This window comes from Lepisma saccharinum, chromosome 16, assembly GCF_977018435.1.
Source record: "Lepisma saccharinum chromosome 16, izLepSacc3.1, whole genome shotgun sequence".
In the NCBI taxonomy this organism is placed as follows: domain Eukaryota; kingdom Metazoa; phylum Arthropoda; class Insecta; order Zygentoma; family Lepismatidae; genus Lepisma; species Lepisma saccharinum.
In genome coordinates, this window is record NC_139244.1 from 45,759,970 (window position 1) to 45,787,838 (window position 27,869).

The following is a 27,869-nucleotide window of genomic DNA, read 5'->3' on the forward strand; positions in this document are numbered from 1 at the left end:
ATTCCAGATCATTTACATAACAAATTTTCTGATCTGCCCCCAATTCCCGAGGTTCAGTGCTCACCTGGCTCTAAACAAAAGAAGCTCATGATGACTCTGGAGCCAAAACAGGGTTGTGTTACATATTACAAGAACCTCCAGTTCCTGATGAAACATGGTGTTCAAGTGACCAAAGTTGGAAAAGTTTTGAGATTCAGGCACTCAGAATGGTTGAAACCATATATTAATACAAACACGGAGCTTCGAACATCTGCAAAGAGCGAATTTGATAAGGGCTTGTTTAAATTGATGGTCAATTCTGTATATGGCAAAACAATTGAAAATGTCAGAAAACATACCGATGTTAAAATAATTACTGACCCCAGCCTGAGCAAAAAATTGGTTGCAAAGCCCAACTTCAATTACAGAAGAATTTATGATGAGCATATGGCACTTTTCAACATGAAAAAAACAAAGATTAAGTTTGATAAACCTATTTATGTAGGGGCTGCAATATTGGAATTGTCCAAATTACATATGTTAACATTGTATTATGATGTGTTGAAACCTTTTTATGGTGATAATGTAAAACTGATGTACATGGATACGGATAGTTTTATTCTTGATATTCAAACAGAAGATGTTTATCAAGATATGTCACAGCCTGAATTGTTCAAATACTTTGATACCAGTGAATTGCCAGACCATTTGAATATTCAACACCACAACAAAAAAGTGCCCGGCAAGTTAAAAGATGAGACACTTGGTGATGTTATTGTGGAATTTGCTGGGTTAAGTGCCAAGGTGTATAGTTTTAAAACATGTAGTGCTGTTGTCAAAAAAGCCAAGGGCATTGGCAGAGTTACTGTTGAAAAAGAGCTCCAATTTGAAGATTATAAAAATTGCCTGAAATCATGTAGCACCACCAGAACATCAGAATCCAGAATTCAGAGTGTGGATCACTTATTGACTTCAAATGTTGTAAGAAAAGTGGCTCTGGACCCACGTGATGATAAGAGATGCATTTTATCATGTGGCATTCATACTTTACCATGGGGTCATTGTGATTTGAAAAATGGCAATCAATGCCCAATTACAGAGCATGATTTGAAATAAATAAACATGCCTATGAACTTATTTGGGTTCAAAAAACGGGCTATTATGGACCTGCCAACACCACAACCCTCTCCTGATATACAGTCTAAACTGAGTGGCTTCTTAATTATTCATCTGAACAGTATACTTACAGATATTGACGATGAAACAGGCAAAATATTGTACATATTTAACAATAATTTAAATTATTACCAATTACCTGTAGGTGGGCAATTGCAATTTATTACAACTCCTGAGGGTGATGTTAAAATTTCAGTAGGGAGAAATATTTACAGAATTAAGCACTCAAACATGGTTTCTGGCACTGTTTATACTGTTTCTGCTGGTGACTGCTTATATATTGAGGTCCCTGGATCTTATGACAAGCTTATACCCTTTTTTATAGAATTAAGAATCAGATACTCTATAATAAATAACTACTAAACAAAATGCCTAATGATATTTTTGGCCACACAAGACATGAAGATCACAGTGATGAGATTCTGATGCTTGATGTCAGAGTCAAGAAATTAAGAAGTGATTTACAAGCTTTACAAACAACACTCAATGCCAGTCTGCAATTAGAAATTACAAATTTGCAATCACAATGCATGGACCCTCTTCTTAAAATTGATTCTGAACTCAAGTTGCTGCTTCAGAAATATACTGACCTGGCGACATTGGATAATTTTCAAAGTTTAGAAGAAGCAGTTGCAGCTCTTCAAGCCAAATTTAAGACCCAGGCCACCAATTCTGAGCAATTGAAACAACAATTGGAAGAGCAAATAAATAATGTCCAGACACAGCTCCAAACAATTGTCAAAAGCATAAAATCACAAGAAGATTTTGATCTAGTGATTTCCACTCTAAAGGAGCAGATTCAGTCACTCCAAATACCTAATCTGGACCCTCTGAACAATGCCATAGCCGAGGTTAAAGAAAAAATTGAGACACTTGAAAATTTTATGAACAATTTGCCATCTTCTGATGCTTTAAATGCAATAACTCGGAGTGTAGCAAATATTAAGCTGCAACTTGAAACATATGAAGATTTTGGAAAAATTCAAAGTTCCATAACCCATCTTGAAGGTACAATAGCAGCAGTGCAAAGTGATTTGGCAAATGTACTTGAATCCAGATTGCCTGGGATTGTAGATACTCTTGTTAGTGTCCAGCAACAAATCACAAAGCTTGAAAACCTCAACACTGAATCTGAACTATCTCATTTTCATCACTTGATAGATGATATCCAAACAAAGCTTGAAATTTTACAACAATCAACACCCACTCAGGCAGATATAGCCCTGCTTCAAGATGCTATGCGTGGTGTGGTTGATGCTTCTGAATTAAACAATGTGAAATTGGCACTTGAATCTTTGCAAAATACAGTATCAAATCTTCCTACATCACAGGAACTTAAAAATATTAAGAGGGCAGTGAATAGGATATTGAAATCAGAAGATATCAAGAATATCCAGGCAGAGATCAAACATCTCACTCAGACAGTGGCCACTCTCCCAACCAATCAACATATTAATGAACTGCATGCCCTGTTTGAGGATATCAGAAGGCAGGTCCATGATCTTACTGCTCAAAATTCAAAATTGGCAGTTGTTGAAAATTTGCAACAAATTGTAGCTAATATCAAGCAACAGCTAGGGACCATGGAATCCAATCAAGCAAATGCTCTGTCTGTTTTTGCCACCCAGCTACAAGAAATTGTGCAACAATACAAAAAACTTGCTGTTGACATAAGAATCAAGCCTGGGCACGATGAGATTGTTAGGACCATCAATGAGCACCTTGAATCTGTAACAAGCAGATTGCTAACAGCAGAAAAAGAAATAACAGGCATAATCGAGAATCCTAAACATTCAGTAATTCTTGAATTGTACAGCATCCCCAACAAAGAATATGATTCTCCATTTACAGCAGGTGGCAAAATATATATGCTGTCCCCTGCACAATTTTATTACCAATTTTTTGTTGGGGGCACATTGAGACCAATCAAGATCAAATATTGGCTTCAACCACAGGCACACCACTACCCTACCTTATCAATAACAAATGCTGATAACAAAGTGAAAATCACCAGTGTAGAATTGGAGGATTTTACAGACCCCAATACATTAGAAACATCTTATGTGGAAGATGATGGCACTTTGGAATTTAAAATACATATAGGGGACAAATTATATTTAGAAAATCCTGTAGTATCAGCTGCTGAACACCCTATAGTTGCAATATTCTTGTTTACATATCATGTCTAGACAAATTATTGTTGATGAATTACACAGACAAGCCCGACATAATTTTAAGAGACTCCCAGTAGTCACAAAGGGCATAGATGATTTATGGCAAAGCGACTTGATTGAAATGGCAAGTGGGCAATTGAAAAACTTAGACAAAATCAACAAGGGCTACAAGTATCTACTCACTGTAATAGACACATTTTCAAAATTTGCCTGGGCTGTGCCACTCAAATCTAAGACTGGAACATGTGTTACAGAAGCCTTCAGGACAATCATCAATCAGAGTGGAAGATCCCCGCGCTATTTGCAAACAGATAATGGCAAAGAATTTTATAATTCAATATTTCAACAATTTATTAAAAGCCAGGCAATAAAACATTATTCGAGTTACAGTGATCTCAAGGCCTCAATTGTAGAGAGATTCAACAGAACCTTAAAAAATCTTATGTATAAACAATTCACACTTCAAGGTAATTATAAATGGATTAATATTCTTCCAGAACTTCTACAAAAATATAACAACTCGGTCAATTCCACAATCAACATGAAACCCTCTGAAGTAATAAGCTCATCTGATGAGCAAAAATTGATCAGCACTGTTTATTATCCTAAATATCGGCCAACAACAAGAAAGGCCAAATACAGGGTAGGGGATCAAGTAAGAATCAGTAAATATAAGCACTTATTCAAGAGAGGCTTTACAAGAAACTGGAGCACAGAATTATTTACAGTGGTTCAAGTTAAACCCGGGACTCTTAACACTTATATAATAAAGGATCACAGAGGAGAAATTCTCAAAGGCAGGTTCTATGAACAAGAGCTCAGCAAAACTAAACAGCCTGACACATATCTCATAGAAAAAATCATCCGCAGAAAAGGCAACAAGTTACTTGTCAAATGGCTGGGACTTCCAGAACACAGCTGGATCGATGCAAACAAAGTGATAATATGAACACCTGGGATGTTATAAAAAGGCTCCCAGAACCTGAACAGCAGAATAAGAGAAATGGCAACTTGCTACCTGATAATATTAGGTGTCTTATTGTTGGGCCATCGGCTTGTGGTAAAACTACACTAATGGTTGATAATTTTTTATTGGCACCCAACTGGTTAGACTGGAAAAACAGGCACTTGTATATCTTCTCTAAGAGCTTGGAACAATTAAAATATCAGCAGCTGATGAAGCTATATGATGGATTGGATATTGCAACTTTTGAACCAGATGTTAAGCCACTTGATGAATGTCTCGATAATTCTGTTGTTGTGTTTGATGACATTATATTGGATAATCAAAACAAGGTTAGAAATTTCTTTACACAGGGCCGGCACAAAAACATTGATTGCTTCTACCTGGCACAGACTTTTTCTAAAATACCCAAGCAACTGATCCGAGACAATAGCAATTTTATATGTGTGTTTCATCAAGACCATACCAACCTCAAACACATACATGATGAATATGTAGGTGGGGACCTGAGCTACAATGATTTTTCCAAGTTTTGCAGCAGGTGCTGGAACAAGGACAGTTATGGGTTTGTCACAATTGATATGACAAGAACACCTAATAGTGGCAAATACAGAAATAAAATTAACAATTTTCTAGACGTTGAAACAATTTTTTAGATGTGGAGACGTATATAAATAACCATGAAAAGGCCAATCATTGATGATCTTAAGTTAAGAGATTATCTTGTAAAAAGATTTAAGGGATGGAAATCAGAGAACCGAGGAATTTATGAAAAACACAAACAAACAGAACAGCCTGTAATTGATGCTATTAATAATTTAGGTAAGAATATCAAAACTGTTACAGAGCAAAATCAGAATTTGCTCACAGAGCTTGTACCTGTAGCTGCTAGGAACATTTTAGATTATCCATTCACCCCACTTTCAAGTATTCATACACCTAGTCCCCCTAGAAGAATTGAGGCTAGTCAGGATCCTATTGAATTGGGTCTTCTTGCTCAAAAATATTTAACCACACCTAAAGACAATAAAGATGAGGTTTTTGGCTTATATGCTGACACAGAGCTTGATGGCAGCATCATTCATAGAATTGGCAATTTCAGAGTAACATTTATGGGAGATGATATAATTGTATATTCAGAATCTCGACTTGGAGAAAAAGGTGCTTTTGTTAAGTACACCGGCACGCCTGGATTATGGGAACTGATGACTAGGAAAAGGCCTGGCAGCTATACAGATCAAGATTATGAGGATTACAAAGAAATATTAATAAAATCAGATGCTCTATACCAGAACAATGATCCCACACAAAAAAGAGTTAAGTCGAGCAGTGGGGCAAAATACAACAATTTAATCAAGCCCATATGGTCACAGATCAAGACTGGCAGTGGAATCAAACAATACAACACCCTGCCTAAAGAATTTGTGTGGGTTGATGATGTCAGGAAACTTGTAGATAGGTTATTGGTAATAGCTGGGGAGGAAAATGCTGGGAACCACAATTTTTACAATGAAAAGGTTGGAATTATGGACATGATAAGCACAAAATTGTCTAATTTTATAGTGAATGACACTAAGGGGATTGGATATCTTATAAAAATTATTAATACTCTACCCCCCAAATTTTGGAATATTTCTGAGGGTCGGGGCCTTGTTAATGATATTATAAACAAGCTGCCATTTGAACTACATATTCCAGGCTATCAGTATTGTGGTCCAGGCACAAAACTAGATCATAGATTAAACAGAGGGGATCCTGGTGTTAATCCTTTAGATGCTGCTTGTAGAGACCATGATATTGCATACAACACACATTCTGATCTTGACAAGAGACATGTTGCAGACAAGAAATTAGAAGAGGCTGCATTTGGTAGATTTGTAAGCAAAAATGCTTCTTTGAGTGAAAAAATAGCAGCATTGGGAACCACCATAGCTATGAGCACCAAACAAAAACTGGGGTGGGGGTTGTGAATATGTATATAATAAACCTACAATGAAGGCCAAGGGTGTTATGTATCAAGTACCTTATGCAGGTCTCAAATCTCTTAAAACTATTGACAGTCTTTTAACCAAAAAGCAGCGCAAGAAAAAAAATTCTTGTATTGCAAAGGGTCATGGTATGAAATTGTTACTTAGTACCCCCCAATTAAAAAAATTACAGCAATCAAGAAAAAAATCACATGTGGGGGGATTTATATTTACCATCCCTGCCATCTTAGCTGCTCTCGGGGCTGTTGGGAGCTTGGCTGGGGGATCAGCTGCCATAGCAAAAACAGTAATAGATGCGAAGAAAAATAGGGCAGAATTAGATGAGCAGAGGCGCCACAACCTGGCAATGGAGAAAAAAGGCAAAGGTGTTAAGAGAGCCATGAATAAGTTTAAAAAAAACAAGAAGCACTTACAAACCAAGATATTGAAGCTTTAATCAAGCCACTGGGCATCAAACATTTTAGAGGTGTGTACATGTCTGATTCTTTACCAGAACAACCACTCAACAAAGAGTGTGGCATTGTTAATTTGGATGAGTACAAAAATCAGGGCACTCACTGGATTTGTTATCTTAAATATTTAAAAAATAAGGCATTTGTGTTTGATTCATTTGGAGGTGTTCCACCTGAAAATTTAATAAAATATCTAAAATCACCTAATCTTTATTACAATAATGCCCGTGTTCAAAACTTCAAAGATGTTAATTGTGGACATTTGTGTTTATCTGTTCTTAGATACATGTCTCAAATAAATAAACCATCAATTGAAGATTTTCAAAAAGCCTTGTGGTATCTGAAACATCATGGGGGTATTCCATCTCACCAGCCAAAATTCAATATTGAAACTCAAATTGCATGATGACATAGTGTATCCCAAAACAATAGCTCTCAGGGCATTTTACGGCATGTACTTGATCCCTAATATTACACACCACAACAACACAATTGCAGTTGGGGATGAAAAAATTGTCATCACTCCAGGGCAATATAATCTATCCACTCTAAATGCTCAATTACCCAGAGGTGTAGTATTAAGTCAAAATTCTGTCACTCACAGAGTAGAAATTGTATCTGCTGCAGAAACAGTGAATCTGGGTACCATAGGAGAGCTGTTAGGATTTGAGAACAACACAAAACTTGAAGCAGGCATCAAACACACTGCTATGAATATACCCAAATTCTTAGCCATAGAGACTCTGAATATTCACTGTAATGTGGCTGAGGGTATGATCACCAAATCAAATGGCATAGGCACTCACAAACAAACAGGCATCATTGCAACATTCAAACCTAATTCTGAATTCATGGAGCCCATCATCTACAATCCATCCCCCACATTATATTTTCCTGTGTGCCATAATAGAATAGATTATATTGAATTGATGGTCACTAATGAAAAAGAAGAATTAGTTGATTTTGCTGGAGCCACAACAACTGCAATCATAGAGATTAACATTTAAATAAAAATACATACAATGGAAAATATTGAGAGTTATGAGCTACAATCATTCCCTCCAAACAGGAGGACATTTGCAAATTTAAATCAACCCAACACAGAGATTGAGGTTGATCTTGATGTAGGGGATGGATTTATACACCCCCACAGAGCAGATCTATACATCAAATTTGATGTTGTAAAGCTCGATGGAACAGATTATCCGGCAAATTCAAATATAAGACTTGTAGACAATTTCGTGCCTCATCTCTTCTCTGAAATTGAGATCAGAAAGCATGGCGTTGTTATAAACAGAGTGGATTATCCCGGCATTACCTCCACAGCTTTGGCCACATTAAAATTATCCAAAACCGAGGCTTCATACTACAAAATAGGAGGATTCGAGGCTGGTGATAAGATATTATCTAAGAACCACACTGTGCTGTTCCCGATGCGCCTATTGCCAGGATTCTTCTCAGATTACAAAGAAATTATGTGGAAGGGTGGGTTAAGAATCACATTTAGAAGAGCTGCAAATGATAACAATGCTTTGATGAGGTACAATACAATAAACCCCACAGGGGAAGCTCTGCCTAATACCCTACCAGATGCAGGCAAATGCATTATTCAGACTATGGAGCTAAGAATCCCTGTTGTTGAGTATGAGGCCAGCTATGGTCTTAAATACAAAGCAGATATAATAAAAAATCCACAGATTCCTCTGCAATTTTATACATATCAATGCGTACAGAAGCCCGCATCTGGTACATATTATGAGTTTGATGCTACAAATTCATTCTCCAGTATTCAATATGACATGCCGGATTTTGTGGTAGTACTGTTTCAGACTGGAAGACACAATAATCAGGAAAAAAATTCAAGTAAATTTGATAGCTGCAACATCAAAAACATATATCTTAAAAATGGCAGAAATGAGGTATTTCCTAGAGAGAATTACAATTTAGACATGTCCAAGGATGATTTCCTGAAATTATATGAGGCATTTACGGCTTTCAAGAGGGTCACTACTGGCAATACAGACATGTATTACACACCAGATGAATTCAAAGCACAGAGACCGATGTTTGTCATCAACACTTCAAAAAGAAAGCAAGTTGTGGTGAATGACAGAACAAACATTAAAATTATCTGTGAATTTCATGAGGCATTACCTGATGACACCATATGTAGTGTTATTCTCATAGGAGAAAAATCATATGTTTATGATGTAAGAAATGAGAGAGTCACGGAGCAATTCTAGAAGAATTGCATTGTTTTAATATTGGATAAACAAATTGAAGCTGGTATCCAATTGAACTTAAACCAGAAGTAACTATGTGTGTGTATGTAGGTGTGTATGTGGGTGGGTGTGGGTATGTGTGTGGGTGGGTGTGGGTGGGTGTGTCCTGGCGTAATTTTAGGTGTGGCCAAAAAAATATCAAGAGGAGCATATTTTTGACAGAATTATGGACAACAATCTCACAGAAGTACCTTTTGTAAGTGTAGCCTCATCAATCTGAGGAGGGTCATACTTTCTCATGGAGTCCATGAGGGCTTTTTTACAAAAATCTTGGATTAGACAGAGTTCCACACTTGAGCAAAAAACTCATATAGGCATGTTGAGCTTGTTTTAAGTGTAGCCAAATCTGTTTGGGGGGGGTTCATACTTTCGTGAGTTTATAATACCACCAATTACACTACTGGGAGTGTTCTGTAGAAGTTTTCCAAACTTCTTTTGAGGCCCAGGTAGAAAGCTTGCTCAGATGCATCGAATGAGATGGGAACTATGGGTAAGTGTAACTCTGAGTAGAGGACATTACAAGCAAACTATATGTATGATCAATGTTTCAATCTTTCCATTATTAAACAAATTATACCTCAACAGGCAAAACATTTTTATGCCCCCAGGTAATTACATAAATATTTATGAATAGTTGTACAGTGGACAAAATACCTTAATTGGAAACTACCAGCAGACCTATATAATATTAAGTCTTTGTGTTTATCGAGAATATGATTTTTTTATTTTTTATTTCAAATTTTACTTCGATAAAATGTTGGGAATGAATTGCCTAAGTACCATATTGGAACCATATTTTCAGATTCAAAGCATGATGTTCATGCATCATTACCAATCATAAAGCACAAGATAAATAAGCACATATTTTTCCTATTCTATTTAACAACCGTAGAGAGAGAGAGAGAGAGAGAGAGAGAGAGAGAGAGAGAGAGAGAGAGAGAAACTTTAATTTCCCTCTCATGGATGGTATTGCACAAATCGTGTTCACTTTTAGAAAATGTAAAATATTGCATTTTAAGTATTATTCAACCTTCCTTCTTACAACTTTGTAATTGCAAGCATTAACACATTTATTGCAATGTAAGAGTCTCACACAGAATGTGTGTGTGTGTGTGTTGTCTCCAAACTTTATGACAAGAAATATGTTCATTTGCTTGTAATAACTGTAAGTTATAAGAAAGAAGCTACAATGCAAGCAATATGTTTAGTGTGATCAGTGGCGGCAATTGGGTTCCAAAACCAGGGGGGCAACTGGGGGGTCAAAGACAGTATGGATAAGGTTTAGCATAGTGTGGAGGCAAAAGTGATGGAAAGGGGGGGGAACTGCCCCCCCCCCCAATCGCTGACACTGAGTGTGATATATAAGTATTCCCAAGCAAATTTTCCCCAAATGTGTTTATTCTTTGTTTTAGACAATGAGAAATTCAAGGAACAAAATTGAAACAACATGCCAAACAAGCTGCTGACAAACACTGCAACCACCAGGTGAAAACCCAGCTTAAAAACACTCAGGGTGCAAGAGAAAAAAAAATCAATGAAATAATCATGGTTAATTTGCCGAGCAACACTCGTACATCCACTGCACATACAAGCGGAAGAGGATAATTTGAAAACGGTTTTGGTTAAATAAATACGAAAAAAAGTTGCAAATTCCACATGGACTAACTGGGACTAGCCCTAACTGGGATTCGAACCACTGTCTATACTTTACAGAATGTTATTTTGGCAATACATTCTGCAGCAAATATTTCTTTACCTGTAAGTTCAGAATGTTTTTCAACATGTTTGATGGTCATAGAATTTTATAATTCTAATTGATCTGATGAACCAACCAACCAGCTAACTCTGTTATTTATTATATTTTTCTTTCTTTCTTAGCAAATAACACCTTCCGTGAATCCACTGGAGAGCACTACCTGTTTCAAACAGTCGAGGATTTTTTTAAATTCCTATTTTGATGGATTGCCAGCTGAAAAAGTAACCAGACATGTTTCGATTAAGGAGGATATGGAACATTGAATCAATATTTACGTTAACAACTGTTGTACTTCATCCTTTGAATGTCTCCAGAAATCTAATACAGAAGAACTTTTTATATGTGAACAAAAAAGTTTTAATGTGTATTGTATGTGTGGGTATGAACACAAAAAATTCATGATACTTGATTATTCCTAATAATAATATTATTGTTCCACATCAATATGTTTAATTGCTACATGTGCAAGAAGAATTTTGGTACTCTTAAATTGCTTGTGTGGTATGTTTTTTTTTAAGCATTGTGACACCTATTTAACTGCTTGTGCTCACACGTGTAAAAGAAGTTTCTAAAGTGCATGCAAGTTTCGCAGACATTTTGGAACACTAATATGTGCCTTTATTATTTCTCATGCATATATCAATGATGATATAATATTAAAATGTTCTTTTTAATTGTAGTTCGACTACTTTTTACAGCAATTTAGTGCAACTGCTGTAACATTAAATCCCTCTGCGTTAATATTTTTTTGTATACTTGTGCACTGGAGTAGTGTAATGGTGGAAGAAAATCCAACTTTAAATATATTGAGAAACTTCATATCATTAAAGAAGTATTCATACATGTTTACCCTTTCTCTCTATCATTCATTGAATATTACGATTCATGTTAAAAATACAGAGGTTGCTCACACAGTGAACATCCCGCATAACAAACGTGTGCACACAGGCTAGAACTATTGTACAGTACATACTGTGTTTTCTACAACTTATATTTTCGTAAATTCATAGCATTTTCAACATTCTTGCCTTGGTGGTGTGTTCTGTATTTCCTCTACTAGTTTTTTTATTATGTTTCCAGGTCTTGAACCTGGCTTGGGAACAGACTAAAATGATTCCTGTAGTAAACTGGTTTAACACAGTGTGCCACTTAATACATGCTGTCCTGGAATGGATTGCGTTCATTATGCGAGACAGCATTGTGTATGTATTGTGTGTGATGTGATAGGTCTGTGAGCTGATGACACTTTGTCATGTGCTTCGCAACTACTTGACTACTGCTGCTACAAAACGCATCATGAAATATCAACAAGCACAAGTTCACGCAAAAATAACCAAAACCACCCACCTTGCTAACATTTAATAACTTCCGACCACATGTTCGCTCTTTCCATTGCAAACAATCTCACCACTCTGCCTGTGTGACAAAGGGTGATCTGCATTTTATCTTTGAACACAACAATAGGGCTGATTTATATTTTTTTCCATATATCGACTGGTTTAACCCTAGAACACTAGTGTACGTAAAATTTACATCTGGTGTTCCCTCAATTCCCTTCCCTACCTCTCAGATACACGTCCCTCAAAACCTAGCAGTGCCTCGACCAGTCTGTCAGACATATAGAATAGAATAGAATATTAGTCATTAGACAACATGATTGCAATAAGAAGAAGGTAAGTGCTGATCATCTTGATTTTGTGTGTTATGTTGTACAATGTATGTTAATTTTGCGTGGCTCTAGTAAAACGAGAAAAATCTTTCAGATAATTTTGACATTCGTAAATTCGACTTGGATAGTTAGATTTTGAAAAAAAGTTTAGAAGCATGCACTATTTTCTTGCAGGATTACAATATTGCATTCGTTCCTTATTTACAGTGTTATGAATATTTTCTTGTTTAATTTTCATTGTTTGAACTTTTCACCTTCATTCTTAATGTACATATTGGCTTGACAATCAAGACATTCTTTTAAAATATTATATGTTTAATAAAACCATTCTTCTTTGTAGCTAATCAGTGGTGATTTATTCATTCTAGTTAACAGTGGTTAGAAGTCCAAAAAGTAGAATTAATAAAACCATGTTATACTTTTAAAAATGAAAAATAAAACCCCAATATAAGGAATATACAAAAGTTGATTTTCAAAAGGAATCATCACACTGTTTTCATGATGTAGAGGTTGTGTTGAAAATAGATTGCTTCATGTAAGTAAAATTTATGTAGTGCTAGTTACACTGTAATATGGGAACATGCTAGTGTTGTAGGGTTAATAATACTTTAAGGTATTATTTGTTGTCTATAATGTCAGTGTGAAGAAATGGAATATACCATATAGATTTCGTAGCTATGGTGAATATGCCTTTACGAAACATAATGCAAAAAAAATAATGAAATTGCAAACTGTCTTTGCAACATTCACAAGGCAGTGTCTCAAAAATAAAGTTCCATTTTTTTTAGTTAAATACAGAGCATTAAGTGTATATTTCCTATGTCCATTGTAACCGGTGGTCTTGTTTAACATGTTGGTCCAGTCTGTAGGATGTCCGACTACCATATAGGACACCTGGTTTTGGTTATCAGGATATGTGATTTTTGGGAGGAAATTTTTTGATCTGTCCTAGTACAAGCAGCTATGGCACACATCCACCCTCATATCACTGGGGGTGTAAAGGAAGCTCCAGCATGGTTCTGATCACATCTCCACTTTCGAAGATAAAAAGGAAATATATGGGGGCCATCCATGCCCCCTTTGCACTAGCATGCCGCTGTAATTAACAGGGAATTACTTTACTTCAGGATGGAAATAAATCATTGAAGACTGGTGAAGTAGGGCGAAAACTTAATTCACACGAATACATATGTGTGTGAGAGAATTATTATGATCTATATATATATATGTGTGTGCGTGTGTGTGTGTGTGTTTATATATAGTCATAGTTTATGTTAAAAAGCAGTGTAAAATCCTGGGGGATGGGGGAATTTCAACCCACCAACAATTTTGTCCTACGAAAATTCAGTTGGTATAGGAAATGGTTTGCTACTTTATAAATACCCGATATGTATAAGTATGTGTGTATTATTATCTACGTATGTGTATATACACACAAACATACACATCAGGTATTCATAAACTAACAAACCAGTTCGTTTACCAATTGGATTTTTGCAGGACAAAATTGTTTGTGGGGGGAAATCCCCCCTGTCCCCAAGATTTCACGCTTTTTAATATTTTTAATAATAATAATTCCAACAAAATAACCTTTACTGCCAACAAGTTGATTTGGTTGATGGTACCAAGCATCCTGTTCAGAGAACTGAACCCAATTAGATACAACAAACAAATGATTTGGTTGGATGAACAAGATTAAGTCAATCAAATAATTTTGTACTCTGAACCTTCACGTTTTGCTCGCGTATAACAAACAAGGGATTTGGTTGCTGTAACTAGGATTTGTTGCAGCCAACCAGACTTTTTTCTCAGTGTATATGTGTGTAGAGCAGCAACATAACAGGACTCGGAGGAAATGCTTGGGCAATGCATGAGCCATAATAGTGGCGGCCATAAAAGCAAGAACGAGCCTAGAATGGCAAGTACAGGAAACGAGACCTACCTAGATGAATGCTTTATATAAAAAGAGATGCCGAAAGGAAATCGCGTAATGGGCGTGCAACAACAAAGCTTAATAACCAGGACTCGGAAGTTGTTGAAAGTTTTTTTTTTTTCCAAACAGTGAACACAATGGCAAACCCACTGTTAGTCCGTTTCCCTTCAATCAGAGCTACAAATTGTTTCTATTTTGAATTTTGGGGGTTCTTTGATCATTCTAAGTATTTTCTGCAGTTTTTAAATGCCTTTGGATATTGGATATTTCTTCAATGTATGGACATGCCCAAAAATTTCGGGACGGGATTTGAAGGGTTATAATTGTCACAAGCACACGCATATGCTCATAATTATTATTTCAGCAGGGATAATACCTAACGTAATTTTAAAGGGGTTCAGGGTTCAATACCCGGTGGAGGCACATGGTGGTGCGGATCCTGCTTTAAAATGCAGGTCCAGTCCCGATTAGCCTTTCTGTGCATAAAGTGGATAAAAACAAACTCGATCAGTCTAACGTATAGAAATCCAGAATTCCACACACTTCTATTCAACGAAGCTCCCATCCCGTTCTAGTTTCGATCCCGTCTCTACACTCGAAATATATATAGAAAGACAACATATAGAACGAGTTGCTGCACAAACTTTCACGGCATATAGGCCATTAAGATCAACACTTTTTCCAAATAACTCTTTTCTTAACGCCTCGTTTCGACGCTACGAGCTATAGACAAACGATATTTTATCCTGGTTAATCTATCTATCTTCTATATATATAAAAATGGATGTGTGTGTGTGTGTGTGTGTGTGGATGTGTAAGTGTGTGTTTGTGTGGGTGGTGTGTTTGTTCCGGCATAACTCTCGAACACCTGGAACAATTTCAACCAAACTTGGTACACGTATCACTTGCAATCTCGAAATAATATTTTTGGGGTAAGACACCCCTGGGAAGGGGTGACATGTAAAAATAATCGAGATCGGCCGATATTAAATTCCGCACAAACAGACATCCGTGACTCTATGCAACCCCGCACAACGATAGTGTTTCTCGGGTTGTCTAACATTCAGGCTGTGTTTCGAAAACGACCTATATTAGTGTGGAATCCATAGTTTTCGTGACACTCCCAATGCGGATTAACTTCAAGTTCATCACCTATCCGCATAGGGGTGAGAGGGGGTGAAAAATAAAATGCCACAAATGACCTAGATTAGTGTCGAATCCATAGTTTTCGGAGTCGCTAAGCTAATTGGTGACATTCACGATCGCATTTAAAATTAGTTACATTTTACACTATAGTTAAATTCATTATTTTCCTGCCTAATACAAGATTGGGATAAATAAATACCCGGGCAACACCGGGTAATCAACTAGTACGATAATAATAATATATCGTAATTCATAATTGCCACTAATTTGCTCGACTTTGCACGTATTAAAAACAAAACACACTACTTGTCTGTAAACAATCAGGCCTGTTTAGTATGTCTGAATATGTCCTACTAGTAGAGTAAATCTGGTTTAAGTGAATGTTGCATTATCGCACCAAAGTCTCGAACAAGATCGAGAGCCTCGGTTGTTGTTTTGTGAGTACCCTTTTAATAATTATAATTTTATCATAATTATCAGCCCTTGATGTGGAAATTGGTATGTGGGGGATGTTTGCTCGAGCCTTGGGAATAGTCCTACCCTTAACATGATAGAATGATAGTATTATAGAAATAAGTGTGATGCTTTATGGATGGAACTTCTGTTAAATGGGAGCGAAGATAGTATATTCCTGCACCCCCACTCTGAACGCTGTTTATCATCATTCGTCCTTCTTCATTCTAGTGATTAGCCAAAAACGAAAGAAAAGTGACTTCATACAAGAGAAATACGAAATTAACCATCCATCCGAATCGTCGCGGTTAGTGAAAGTGTCAGAAATGGGACGTAAAATCGGAAAAAATACATAAACTTGAGTACATTTCTAAGATCGTTCTTATAACTTGTAGTCACAACAGAACAATGCTGTTCACGTGCTCAACCATTGACTCGCTCCATGTAATGGAGAACTCGCTACTGAGTTGTTGAATTGTAGTCAATGCTGCGGCTGTTTGGACATAATGCAACTACACGAAATGGATCACACGTTTTTGCACTGAAAGCTATAAGTTACTTGTGCTTTACACAGTAATTAATTACTTTTTTTTGCTGTTGCTTTCACAGCCCGTGTTAAGTTCACGGGACGAGCAGAAAGTACTGCACGCGTTCGTGATCGGTGACGCCAGCATTTTGAATGCATTAATTTAACAAAGGATTACACTTCGTGTACTGTATTTTCTTTTTTGAAATTTATAATGTATGTAGGGATACTTTAGTAAATTTAATTTCACCGTATGTAGTACAGTATTTTGTTCCTTGAATGTAGGGAGAAAAAACCTATGTTCGTACTGTAATATGCTTATCCTATTGTGTAACATCCTACACTTTTTTTCTGAATAGCGGACATTTATTTTTTCCCAGGCCTGTCCGTTATTGAGAAGTTTTACTGTATTTCAGTTTTGACACTACATTCCGAAAACAAACAATGTCTGTAGCTACAGTGCAAGATACATTTTCTTCATATTTCTCCCAGAAAATGGCAGATTCCACTGTCTGTCTGTGTGTACCGTTAGGGTGGTGGGGCTTAAAAAGGTGAAGCTTTCTTTGATTTGTTTCATACTCTGAAATATATGGTTTACTTGGTTTACTACAATCTCTAAAGCACGGTAGAAAAACGCATTTTCTTGCCTGTCGTCTACCCTTCGGTAACGTAATCAATGACTTCAACTATTCAGGTTTGAGTAACGTGGCTGTAGTGTAGCAGCGTCAGTGCCCAGAAAACCGGAAATGTTCACAAATCAGGAAAAAGCTCAGCATGTCCTCTGGTATCACGAGACCCGGTCACCAATAACAGTGCAGAGGAACTTTCAAATGTACAGAATTCTTTCGTCTACAATATCTGCCATCAATAAGTTGGTATTTAAAAAATGGAATTTATCTTCGTTCCCAAATTCTGTCAAGTCCAAGAAACATTGTATGGAAAGATGCCATCCGATGTCAAGAGCATTAATTCCGGATTCCTTGGCACCGACATTGCTACACTACAGCCACATTACTGAACCCTGCAACAAATATGCTTGGTTAGTTTTCCAACATTTTGGCACCACTTTCACATCTCTACAGTGCATATGGTGGATATGAATAAAGTTTGTAATCAGAGAAAAACTTCTGGGACACCCAGTATTTTAACGCCGAAAGGAAAACTGTTGTGAACTCTCGGTCTTTCTTAATTTATCATTCTTACTGCGCCCCCGAAGGGGTTGCAGGGGTGCTATTTACGCCACTGATCAGATGGAACAACGGATGAAGAAGTGAATAATAGAGTACAAATGGAAAACCAAGTGTACTATCAACTCGACAACACATTAATTGGTAAAAAGGAAATAAGTGAACAAAGAAAAATGATGATCTATAAGACAATCTACATTCCCACACTACTGAATGGAACAGAGAGCTTGACATTATTACCAAAACAGAATAGCAGATTCCAAGCAGCGGGAGATACCTACGAAGAGCAGACTAGAAGAGATAGGATAGAATAGCACGATTAGACATCAGTTACAGCAAAAAACACTATTGGAAACAGAGAAAGGCACTGCAATGGTTTGTACATGTGACAAGAATAGAGGAGGATCGCAAGCCTAGATAGATCATGGATGCCAGACCAGAAGGAAAGAGGGGAGAGAGGACGACCAAGAGATCAATGGGAAGAGTATGTGGAAAAGATATGAAAGCAATGCCGGAAGTCCGAAAACTAGCCTTGGGCCGAAAAGTGTATAGGAAGTGAATGATTGAACCCGACGCTTAATGGTAGAAGGGGATGGGAAAGGAGAAGTAGTAGTTTTGTTTTATGTAGGTCATATTTCTTGTTTAAGAGTCGTCGATAGCGCGTCTGACTGTCATGCGGGAGACTGGGATTCGATTCCCAAGGTGGTTGATTTCAGTTGGGAATTGAAGCAATGATCCTGGGGTTTGGCCAGCCTCTAATAAATAGGTATCCGGGGACAACTCTATGGGGTAAAAGACTACCGAAGGGTGGTGCTGATCACATCACATCCACAAATATTTGAGATCGTGAATGTGTGGTGCCCTATCTCCAAACTCCCATATGCCTTCATGATATATGCAAATAAATTAAAATAGACATATTTCTTGTCCGACGTAATTGATACGTAGAACGTACACCTGATATTTTTTGAGACTTGAGAACGAAAGTGAGTTTCCAAAGAAACATGAACAAAAAACTAGACAGGTTTGATTTGATTTTCGTTATTTATCGTCGACCTTGTGCCACTTTTGGCTAATCGCAACTATAAGGATGATATTATAAAATTCATGAAGGAACACAACACACACAAAGAACACGCATGCCAAGACAGGGATTCGAACCCCCCCCCCCCCCGGCGTCGTAGCGTGCTGTGGATAACACTCCGCCACGGGGGGTCGGCAAGACGAGACAGGTATTTGCAATTCGAGTACAGAGACAAACTATAAATGAAATTAAGAGACAAGGCTGATAAAGGTAAATTGATTTCAAATTCCAGACGAGAACGAGACAGGTATTTGCAATTGAAGACAAATACCGAGAACGAGAAGTCTCGTCTCGTTTCGTAAAGGTGAGAAACGGTAAATAAGCATCCTTCCTGTATAAATCACACAGTCCGTTAGGCATAACTGTTTTCTTTTCCCGCCAAAAAAGCCTGACGTAACAGCGCGCACGTGAGCGAAGCAGCCAACCACATCCTGTTAAATTCTGCTGAGGCGCTACGCGATTGGCTCCTTGTTCGCGCGCTTTCTTTGCTGCAGTGGCGTTTCGGCAGGAAGCTTAGGTTAGGTTTCAAGTGTCATCGTCGTCGCCGTCAGCACGGGGGCAGAATCAGGCGACGCAAACAAGGCGATGAGAATTCGCGATCAACGGCATCGTCCTGGAACGGAGAAGTGGCTCAATCACCGCGAATCGGCCATAAACTCGGGATCAAAGACCTCGGATCTCGGCCTGCTTCCCACGCGGTCGTCTCCAGAAGGTCACAGCGACTCGAACGGGGGGGATCCTTCACACACGAAGAACCAGCGAGCATCGGGGACAGCCGCTTGACATTTGCATGCTAAAATCTCCGCTACCAGCGCGAAAAAGTAGGCGACGCTCCGAAACGGAAGGTGATGATGACATTCGGATTCCAGCGGTGGTGGCGAGAAATCAACTCGGAATCGAATCGATTGCATGCGAGACGAAGCGAAACGCCTCTCTTCTTTCCAAGTCGGAAGTAACAACCTCCGGTGGTTCTGATTTTTCCTTCCAAATTTAAAATGTCTTTTCATTTGATATTTGTTAATCAGCGTCGCTTTTCTGCCACTATTGACTAATCGCGATAATGAGGATGAGTGATGACGATATTATGAAAGTGATCATGGTACACTAAAAAAGAACAGCTATTTCCATGTCGGGATTCAAACACGGGGCGCTGTGATAACAACTCCCGCCACGGTCGGCATTACAATGTCTCTTCTTACCACGGGTGCGATTAAAACTGTGATATTACAACAACAAATAGGGTAGCACAAATAGCACATCATGTTTATTGTAAAAATACATTAAAAAAATTACAAATACAGAATTCCAAAACAACTTTCACAGAGATTTGACATGCCGGCTTTGGAATTATCACTTCATCACTTTAAAATTAAGCTCTAAAACAGAATTTTATTGATCAGTAATAAGAAAAACTATGACAGTAGTAGCTAAATGTGTACTATAAGTATTATTTATAGATTACAGTCAACTCTGGATGTAGTAAACCCTGTTGTAGTTTTCAAGGGCCTTCCCGATGGTGTAGTGGTAACGTCGTTACCTTGTAATCAAGGGGTCCCGTGTTCGAAGCCCGGTGGAGGCACATTGAACAGTGGTTCGGATCTAACTTTAAATTGTATGTCCGTAGTCTATTTGTGCATAAAAGTGGACTTAAAACAACAAACCAAGCCTGTTGTAGTGAACAATCGGTTATAATGAACCTAAACCACTAGGACAGACACAAATGCATTACAAATTTCGTTTACAATCAACATCGGTTTTCGTGAACCTAAAGAATGAAATGTCCATGAAATCTTTTTACTGTTACCATCATAAGTACAGTACAACACTTCAAGACAAACTTTCTAATGTGAAATTAAAGACTTGAAGAAAGGGTTTCCTGCCTGTTGCTTCTTTTGGTAGCAAGAACAGCGAGTGAAATGGATGGGTGGGAACGAAGTGATTTTATGTTTTATACCGGACTGTATTTGCTATTTTATTTCATTAATAGATTCTGTGACAATGAAAGTATTAATTAATGCCTGAGGTCTTCAATTTACTCTGTCACTACCAACCTCAATTCAGGTTAAGGGAAGGCATTTCGGTTTTAGTGGACTACGGATATAGTGAACCAATTGTCTGAATCCATAAGGGTTCATTATAAAAAGCGAAGTTAACTGTATTTATTTAATGTTCTCAGAGGAGGGGGGGGGGGAATTTGCCGGGAACGGAAAACCAAAGGATAGGGAGATTCACCATTCGAATAAAAAAATCATGTCCTACAACTTAAGTTTAGTCGTGGGCAGGGTTGATAAAAATCATGATTTTTATTTAAAAAATATTTTTTTTATGATTTTTTAAAATTTAAATCTATTTTTCTATTTTTAAAGAAATACGCTTAAAATTCCTTGCATGTTTTTTGTCACCATACATATAGATAGACTTTTCTGGTAAACGGCTCTGTAAATTATTTGAACAGCAAATAAAATATTACATGCAAATATACATCTACCTACTGTGGAAATGTTTGTTGAGTGTGTTAATGAAAGTACAATAATTTCAGGAACTTTTCTTCCTGTCAAAATGAAACATTCTGGATGTACTATATAATTGAAACTTGAAATATTTTTTCTAGTCTTTGTAGATGAATTTTGGCATTTTTTGAAATGGTAGTTTGCAAAATATCAGCTGCCATATTCCAAGAGTTTAATGATAATGATACTATTTAAGGTTTAACATGATTAGTATGTTGTATATTGTTAAACACAAAATGTTTGCTATTTTTGCCTGAAAAACTTATTGATTTTTAAATCAAGAGAAATTTACGTATGACATTTCCCTTCGTATGGATTCACACCATCAGTACATATACTTTGTTTCCTTTCTTAGAGCCTAATAAATACCATTAAATGATTACGAGGTTAATGAACTTTAACGAAAAGTGATTCTGATATCTACAAAATCCTTATGTACATTATTCTATAAATTATTTAATTGAAGTGATTTAAATCGCGATTAAAATAAATCCACCTTGGTCGTGGGTAGACTTTATTGTTGCATGAGCTGTTTGCTGTGATGTCCTCTATAAGTTTCTGTCGTCCGAGGGCGCCATTTTAATGACACCCTGTATAGTATAAACAACATAACCAACGTATCACGACACAAACTTTCACAGCACATAAACGGCCATTAAGGATAACACATTTTCTTGAAGTTTTTCTCTCTTGCAGCTCCGTTCAATGCCACGGGCCGTCGAATAATGGAATGCAACCATGCCGCACAAGTTCATAGTCGCTACTAATGGATTCATAATCGGTTTACGGCAAACAAAACAAATGACTTCGGTAGATATCAGCTTGGCACGGCTAAAGAAGTCCCATAGTAAGGTACAGTGCGATCCCTGAGTATTACCGTGCAAATTGTTCGTCACCATGTTCGTGCAGTTTACTTGACCCAATAAGAGCTTCAAGAATTAAAAGAAAACTCAAAACAAGCTGTTGACAACTTCTGCACCAGCATATATAAAAAACCATAGCTTAAAAACACATAGGATGTAATAAATTAATGAAAATACTCATGGACAATTTGCCGAGCGATACTAGTGGATCCCACTGTACATGCACATTTGTTTCTTAACTTTTGTCTCGAGCGATACTGATGGATTCCGTCTCGATTTTATAGAGGTCTGCACTGTCTCGAGAAGTCTCGAAGGATTCGGTCTCATTTCTGCCTCGATTTTAAGAAGGTCGTCTCGTCCATCCCTAAGGAGTGCCGCATATGAAGAGACAGGGTCAGTTCTTGGACAGGCAAGTAATTTAAGATATACCCAGGATGACATGTCATACGATGCAAATCAAGTTGCGTGCGTGGATGTTGGTGTCACGCATGAAAGAGCAGCAATCCTGCTCGCTCAACGCCCTCTTTTCCATAAGAAAAGGAGAAGGCGAGTCTTTCACTGCAAGGAAGCAAGCATCTTGTGTCCATTGCGGCCAGGTCCCTTCTATAGCTTAACAAATTCTAGAAGATTTGCTTCAGTATAATGACTATGCTGGATGTTCAGAAATCAAACGAAAGTGTCAGGGACAGAAATTAAAATTAATACATACCGGGTGTTTCATTGAGGGGTTACAAAAATTTATTGCAAGTAAACTATTGAACTTACGTTAATGAAACCGGTACAGAACGATCGAGGAACGCCAGCAGTTTGTGCGTGTATGTTTTGTTAAGCTGAGGGTTCATATTCCTGCCGCTAGACGACACTCAAATCACCCACAGTGCTTTGTGCAATGTTTTGGTCCCCAAGATCACCGGACCTTACACCGTGTGACTTCTTTTTGTGTGGTTTCATCAAAGACACGGTATTCGTCTCACTGATGCCGCGTGATATCGCAGGCCTAACGAATCGTATCGACAAGCCCTTGTTAATGCGAGTGTGGCAAGAAGTACACTATTGTGTCGATGCATTCTGTGTCAGCCGTGGTGCACACACTGAACATTTGTAGGTGGGGGGCAAAACTGAGTTTGTCGTTAGTTCTGGACTGGTTTCATTAACGCAAGTTCAATACTGTAGCCCCTCAATTATTTATGAAACACCCGGTATAATTTGCAGACAGACAGACAGGGGAGGGGAGGGAGGGAGAGAGAGAGAGAGAGAGAGAGAGACGGTGGTCCAGGCGAAAGGGGTGTCTGCCACACGGTAGACCCAGGATGGGTCATTTCAGGTGAGATTGTTTTCCAAGAATTGAAAATGAATGAATTGAACGGCTCTAGGGATCATTCAGCCGCTATTAAACCTGGGGTAAAGGCGACAGGAGCGTGGTGTTAATCACAGATTGCGACTGCAGGGCCCTGCCTCCATATTCCAATGCCTTCACGTCGTGTTGCAGTGTGCAGAGGTCAGCTTTACATTTTACCTACATACAGTATGTATGCGTTTATGTATATGTAATGTATTCATATAGGCTATATAAACAGCATCACAAAAACGTCTTTCTTAGCAGCGAGCATGGATGCAAGTGCGCATGCGCTGACTGGACGAGTCCAGTGTCAAAATAGGGATGGAAGAGGTAAGGGAAGCAAGTTGAGTGAAATTCGCCCGTTGCTGAAACAGCATTGAAGATTCACAAACTGTACGGGTTAAATAAGTTATGAGGGCAGTTAAAATTTGTAAAGGCCATCACAAACAACAAAAGCGAGCGATAATATACAAAACAGCCGAACGCATACAAACGGAATACTTTTCTAAAACCTACAACGTTAGTTCGTGCATGTTTATACTAGTGTTGGGCGACATATCGTCCAGATGATATATCGCGATATTGAAAAATTATCGTCCACGCGATATCAACTAGACGATATATCGTCACGATATTTTGGCGATATATATCGTGTCGACGATATATCGTCACGATATTTGTCGATATATATCTTATCGGAGATATATCGTCACGAAATTTGGCGATATATATCGTGTTGACCATATATCGTCAAGATATTTTAGCGATATATATATCGTGTCAGCGATATATCGTCACGATATTTGGCGATATATATCGTGGACACGATATATCGAAGATATCACGATACGGAAAGAATATCGTATTTCATCGTCTGTGACGATATATCACGATATCAAATTTCCGATATCGCCCATCCCTAGTTTCTACCTACCTACCTACCCTATCGAGTGTACTTTCGTAGTCGGAAAGTACAGTCACTTGGCATGTTTATTATAAGTCATTTAGTACAGAAATATTGAGTTATACTAATTTTCGATCTGATTCACTCAAGTCGAACAAGACGAGAACCTCGGACAGAAAGTCTCATCCTTATCTCGGTACAGTCATGGACACTTCTGGGTTGTAACGATACCATTAACTTTTAATGGGATTGTTACAACCCATCAGTGTCCGTGACTGTACATAAACCAATGGTGGTTCAATATTCATGCCCATGTACGGTCACCGCCAATAAATACTCGGTTCTCTGCATGGCGTTGTGTGTGTTGCCTAGCTCTAAGGATTTTGACAGCAAATTTTCAATGTCAAATTCCACCACCGCCGTATAGTTAGGCAACACACACAGCGCTTTGAAGAGGATAAAGGTGTCCCATTATTCTTGCCGGTGACTGTACAAAGTTATTGTTTGGTCGCCACAGGAGATGTACCACGTAGAAATTTCAGCAAGAGCGAAGAATCAGGCTCGGTAGCTCAGTTGGGAGAGCAATGCCGTGGTATGCAAGAGACCCGGATTCGAGTACTGGCCGAGCTTGCACTTTTCGCTGAAATTTCTACAATGTGTAAAGTGTTTGTTTCTAGACCGCACTTGGAACACTTACTCTAAGGCCTCTTTCACACCGAAAACTTATAAAACCTTTTCTTCGAGCAGGCCTCATCTCGGGGCAAGCCCTGGCACCTATCGACCCGTTGGATGAGAAGAGTCAAGGCTTCTCCCAAAAATAGGCGATAGTTAGGCTGGATAGTTCAATGAATTAACCTATCTCTAATTAGGCACTGGTAATGGGTAGGCTGGAGAGTTTATGTGAACTAACCGAACACTAACTTAAAGTTTTGGTGGTGAACTTTCACACCGAAAAGAACAAGCGACACGCTATATATACCTACAAGTCACATGAAATCGAACCAATGAATCGCTATCTTTCAGCGGCACGACACGCTACATAAGCCGACATTAGATTGGTTCGCCTGCGCTCAATGCGTCGCTATTCACTTCGACACGATACCAGACCAAAAAGACAATTACAAGCATTCGTAAATACTCACCCCCTTCCTGTACTCCCATTCAACCCTCAGCGGAATCGACGCTGGCCTTGGGTAAAACCTCCGCGACTCCAAACGGGGACTACGCTTCCAGGAATCGAATCCGGATCCCATGTTGTAGTTGGTGTCGAGTTTCTGCGACGCCGGCGCCCTCCGCGGGTAGGCGCCACCGTACCTCTTCTCGGTTTCGGGCGGCGACAGGGTGTTCTCGCGGGCGTCGCTCAGCGTCCTCGGGTACCCGCCGCTCCCCTTGCTGGCCGCGGGTCGGTTCCACTCGTCCGGTTCCCTCAACCCGCAGTACCCGCTCGGGTACTTCGGGTACGACTTGGGACGCACCCCCAAGCGTGACGACATCGTGGACGTCACCGACGGAACCTTGTTCTCGTCTCCGCCACTGTTGCCCACCTGTTTACGCTTGGCGCCGTTCTTGCACTCCGAAACATGCATATACCGCCCGGACGACAACGTTTTATCTTCAAAAAGGGGGCTGGTGGTTTTTTCGAGGTTTCCACCACGCCAAACCGCCCGTGGCGACAAGACAACGTACGTGCACACAACACAGCTCAATCCGAACTCTTCAAGGCACCACACACTGCACACAAGTTCCGCAAAAGCACCTCAACATCTCTTCAAGATCTACACAACACAGCAGTATTTTGGCATTCCGTAGCAGAATCCCCTTGCACACTGTGACCCCATTCCATGCAGTCACAGATCAAGCTTGCACAAAAACGACCACCCGATTTGCGGTTATTATCACTCAAGCGCGAGCCACCGTTTGTTTTTTGTTTTTATAAAAAGAAACGAATCGCACTTGCGGTCCTTGTTCTCACGCTACACTGGCTGGATGTTTACAGGTTTCGCAGCGATCGAAGCTGCCGGTTCGAATCCTAGCAACTTTCCCATGTCTCTCTCTCCTCGTGGATGAATTGTTCCGGTCTAGATGCACTCCGTCACGACGTGCGATTGTGACAGCGAAAAGAACCGACTGGAAGCCACGTTAACACGTTGAAGCAAACAGGTGGTGGATCCGAGCGCTGTTATCATCCGAAGAGATCGTTCGGAATCAACCCTCGTCGGGGAAAGGGTCCACGACGGGAGGGGAGGGGAGGGAAAGGCGTCAAGGTCGCATGGTGACACGTTACACGACGTCGATCTGTTGAATAAAACGGGAAAAAAAGCAAGAGGGGGAAGAAAACTGTAACCCTTTCTTTCGCCGGTCGAATGATTGGCCTGCCACCTAGCGGCCATCCCTGTAACTGCTACGAAAACTTTTTTTTTATCGCGTGGCGGCGGATGTAAAAGAAAAAAGAGCCTCGTTTTACCTTCCTCGTTACGAATTTACCGCTATTATACGGGCGGGGATTTAGCAATTGGCATGCCTCTAATACACACGGAAATAACAACAGAGCAACTAAAGAAGACACAAATAGAATAACGACATGTAATAAACAACACCCACTTTCCTTTACAACCGGTAACTACATCTCTTGTAGTTGTATCAAGAACAAACTAGAATCCCGAACCGACTGTCCAGCACAGTGTGATTGATTTTGTTTTTTGATTTTGTTTTAGTAATGTGCGGGTCAGTCTTTACTTATAAGCAGTTGACAACTACACACGCACAGTGGTATCCAGAAGTAATGCTCACTAAACTGTCTGTGACTATTTTCATTATAGTTTTTTCTGTTGCATTCCACATGTTTCTAAAGAATATAGTTTTGATATGCTGGTGCTTGACTGTTTCTTTGTGAGCGTTCGTCCCTTCAAGTAATCATAATTTATTCTCATCGTCGTGACTATTCTCAGTCCACCACAATTACACGCGATTTGTAATCATATTGGCTATTACAGTGGTATAGCTGCGCAAGAATCTTGCGCGTAGGATTATAAGGCATGTAAATAAGCCACACCACACCACAGACACATGTAAATCAAAAGTGGTCGCATTTTGTAGATCAATGGAAAAGAATTGATCATTTTAGGCCCTGTCAGGGTTGTGCAATTACGCGTAAAAACACGTAAACAACTAGAATCAAACATAAAAGTTAAAAGATAACATGCTTCTTGCGATGGTTATTGTTATGTATCACAGTTGCCAGTGGCAGAAAACAAAACAAGGCTTTAAAAAAACTTTCCTTCCGAATTGTATGTCTGCTCTTATATTTCTCTTTCAGTGTAACGTACAACATTTAACAATGAATGTGTATTTCTTTACACTTATACATACGTGTCAAAAAGGAATTTGAAGCTGTTACTAAAACTTTGAAATCCAATCCATGTAAATTGTCGTTAATCATTATGTTATGTTATAAAAATATAAGTATTAGTGCAAGACGTACACA

General features: G+C 38.7%; 1 protein-coding gene across 2 annotated transcripts in view; it reads right to left on the reverse strand.

Moving 5' to 3' along the window:
• Positions 1-27,869, reverse strand: part of Lmpt (four and a half LIM domains protein limpet) — a 718,337-nt gene that overhangs the window by 600,138 nt on the left and 90,330 nt on the right. Inside the window, exon 1 of one of the 2 annotated variants that reach the window (XM_083138103.1) lies at positions 25,528-26,068. The exons of the other annotated variant lie outside the window; for it this stretch is intronic. Coding sequence (XP_082994229.1) covers positions 25,528-25,971 — 444 coding nt within the window. The 5' untranslated portion in view covers positions 25,972-26,068. Of the gene's footprint in view, positions 1-25,527; positions 26,069-27,869 lie in introns of those variants that run through there. 2 annotated transcript variants of the gene reach the window in all.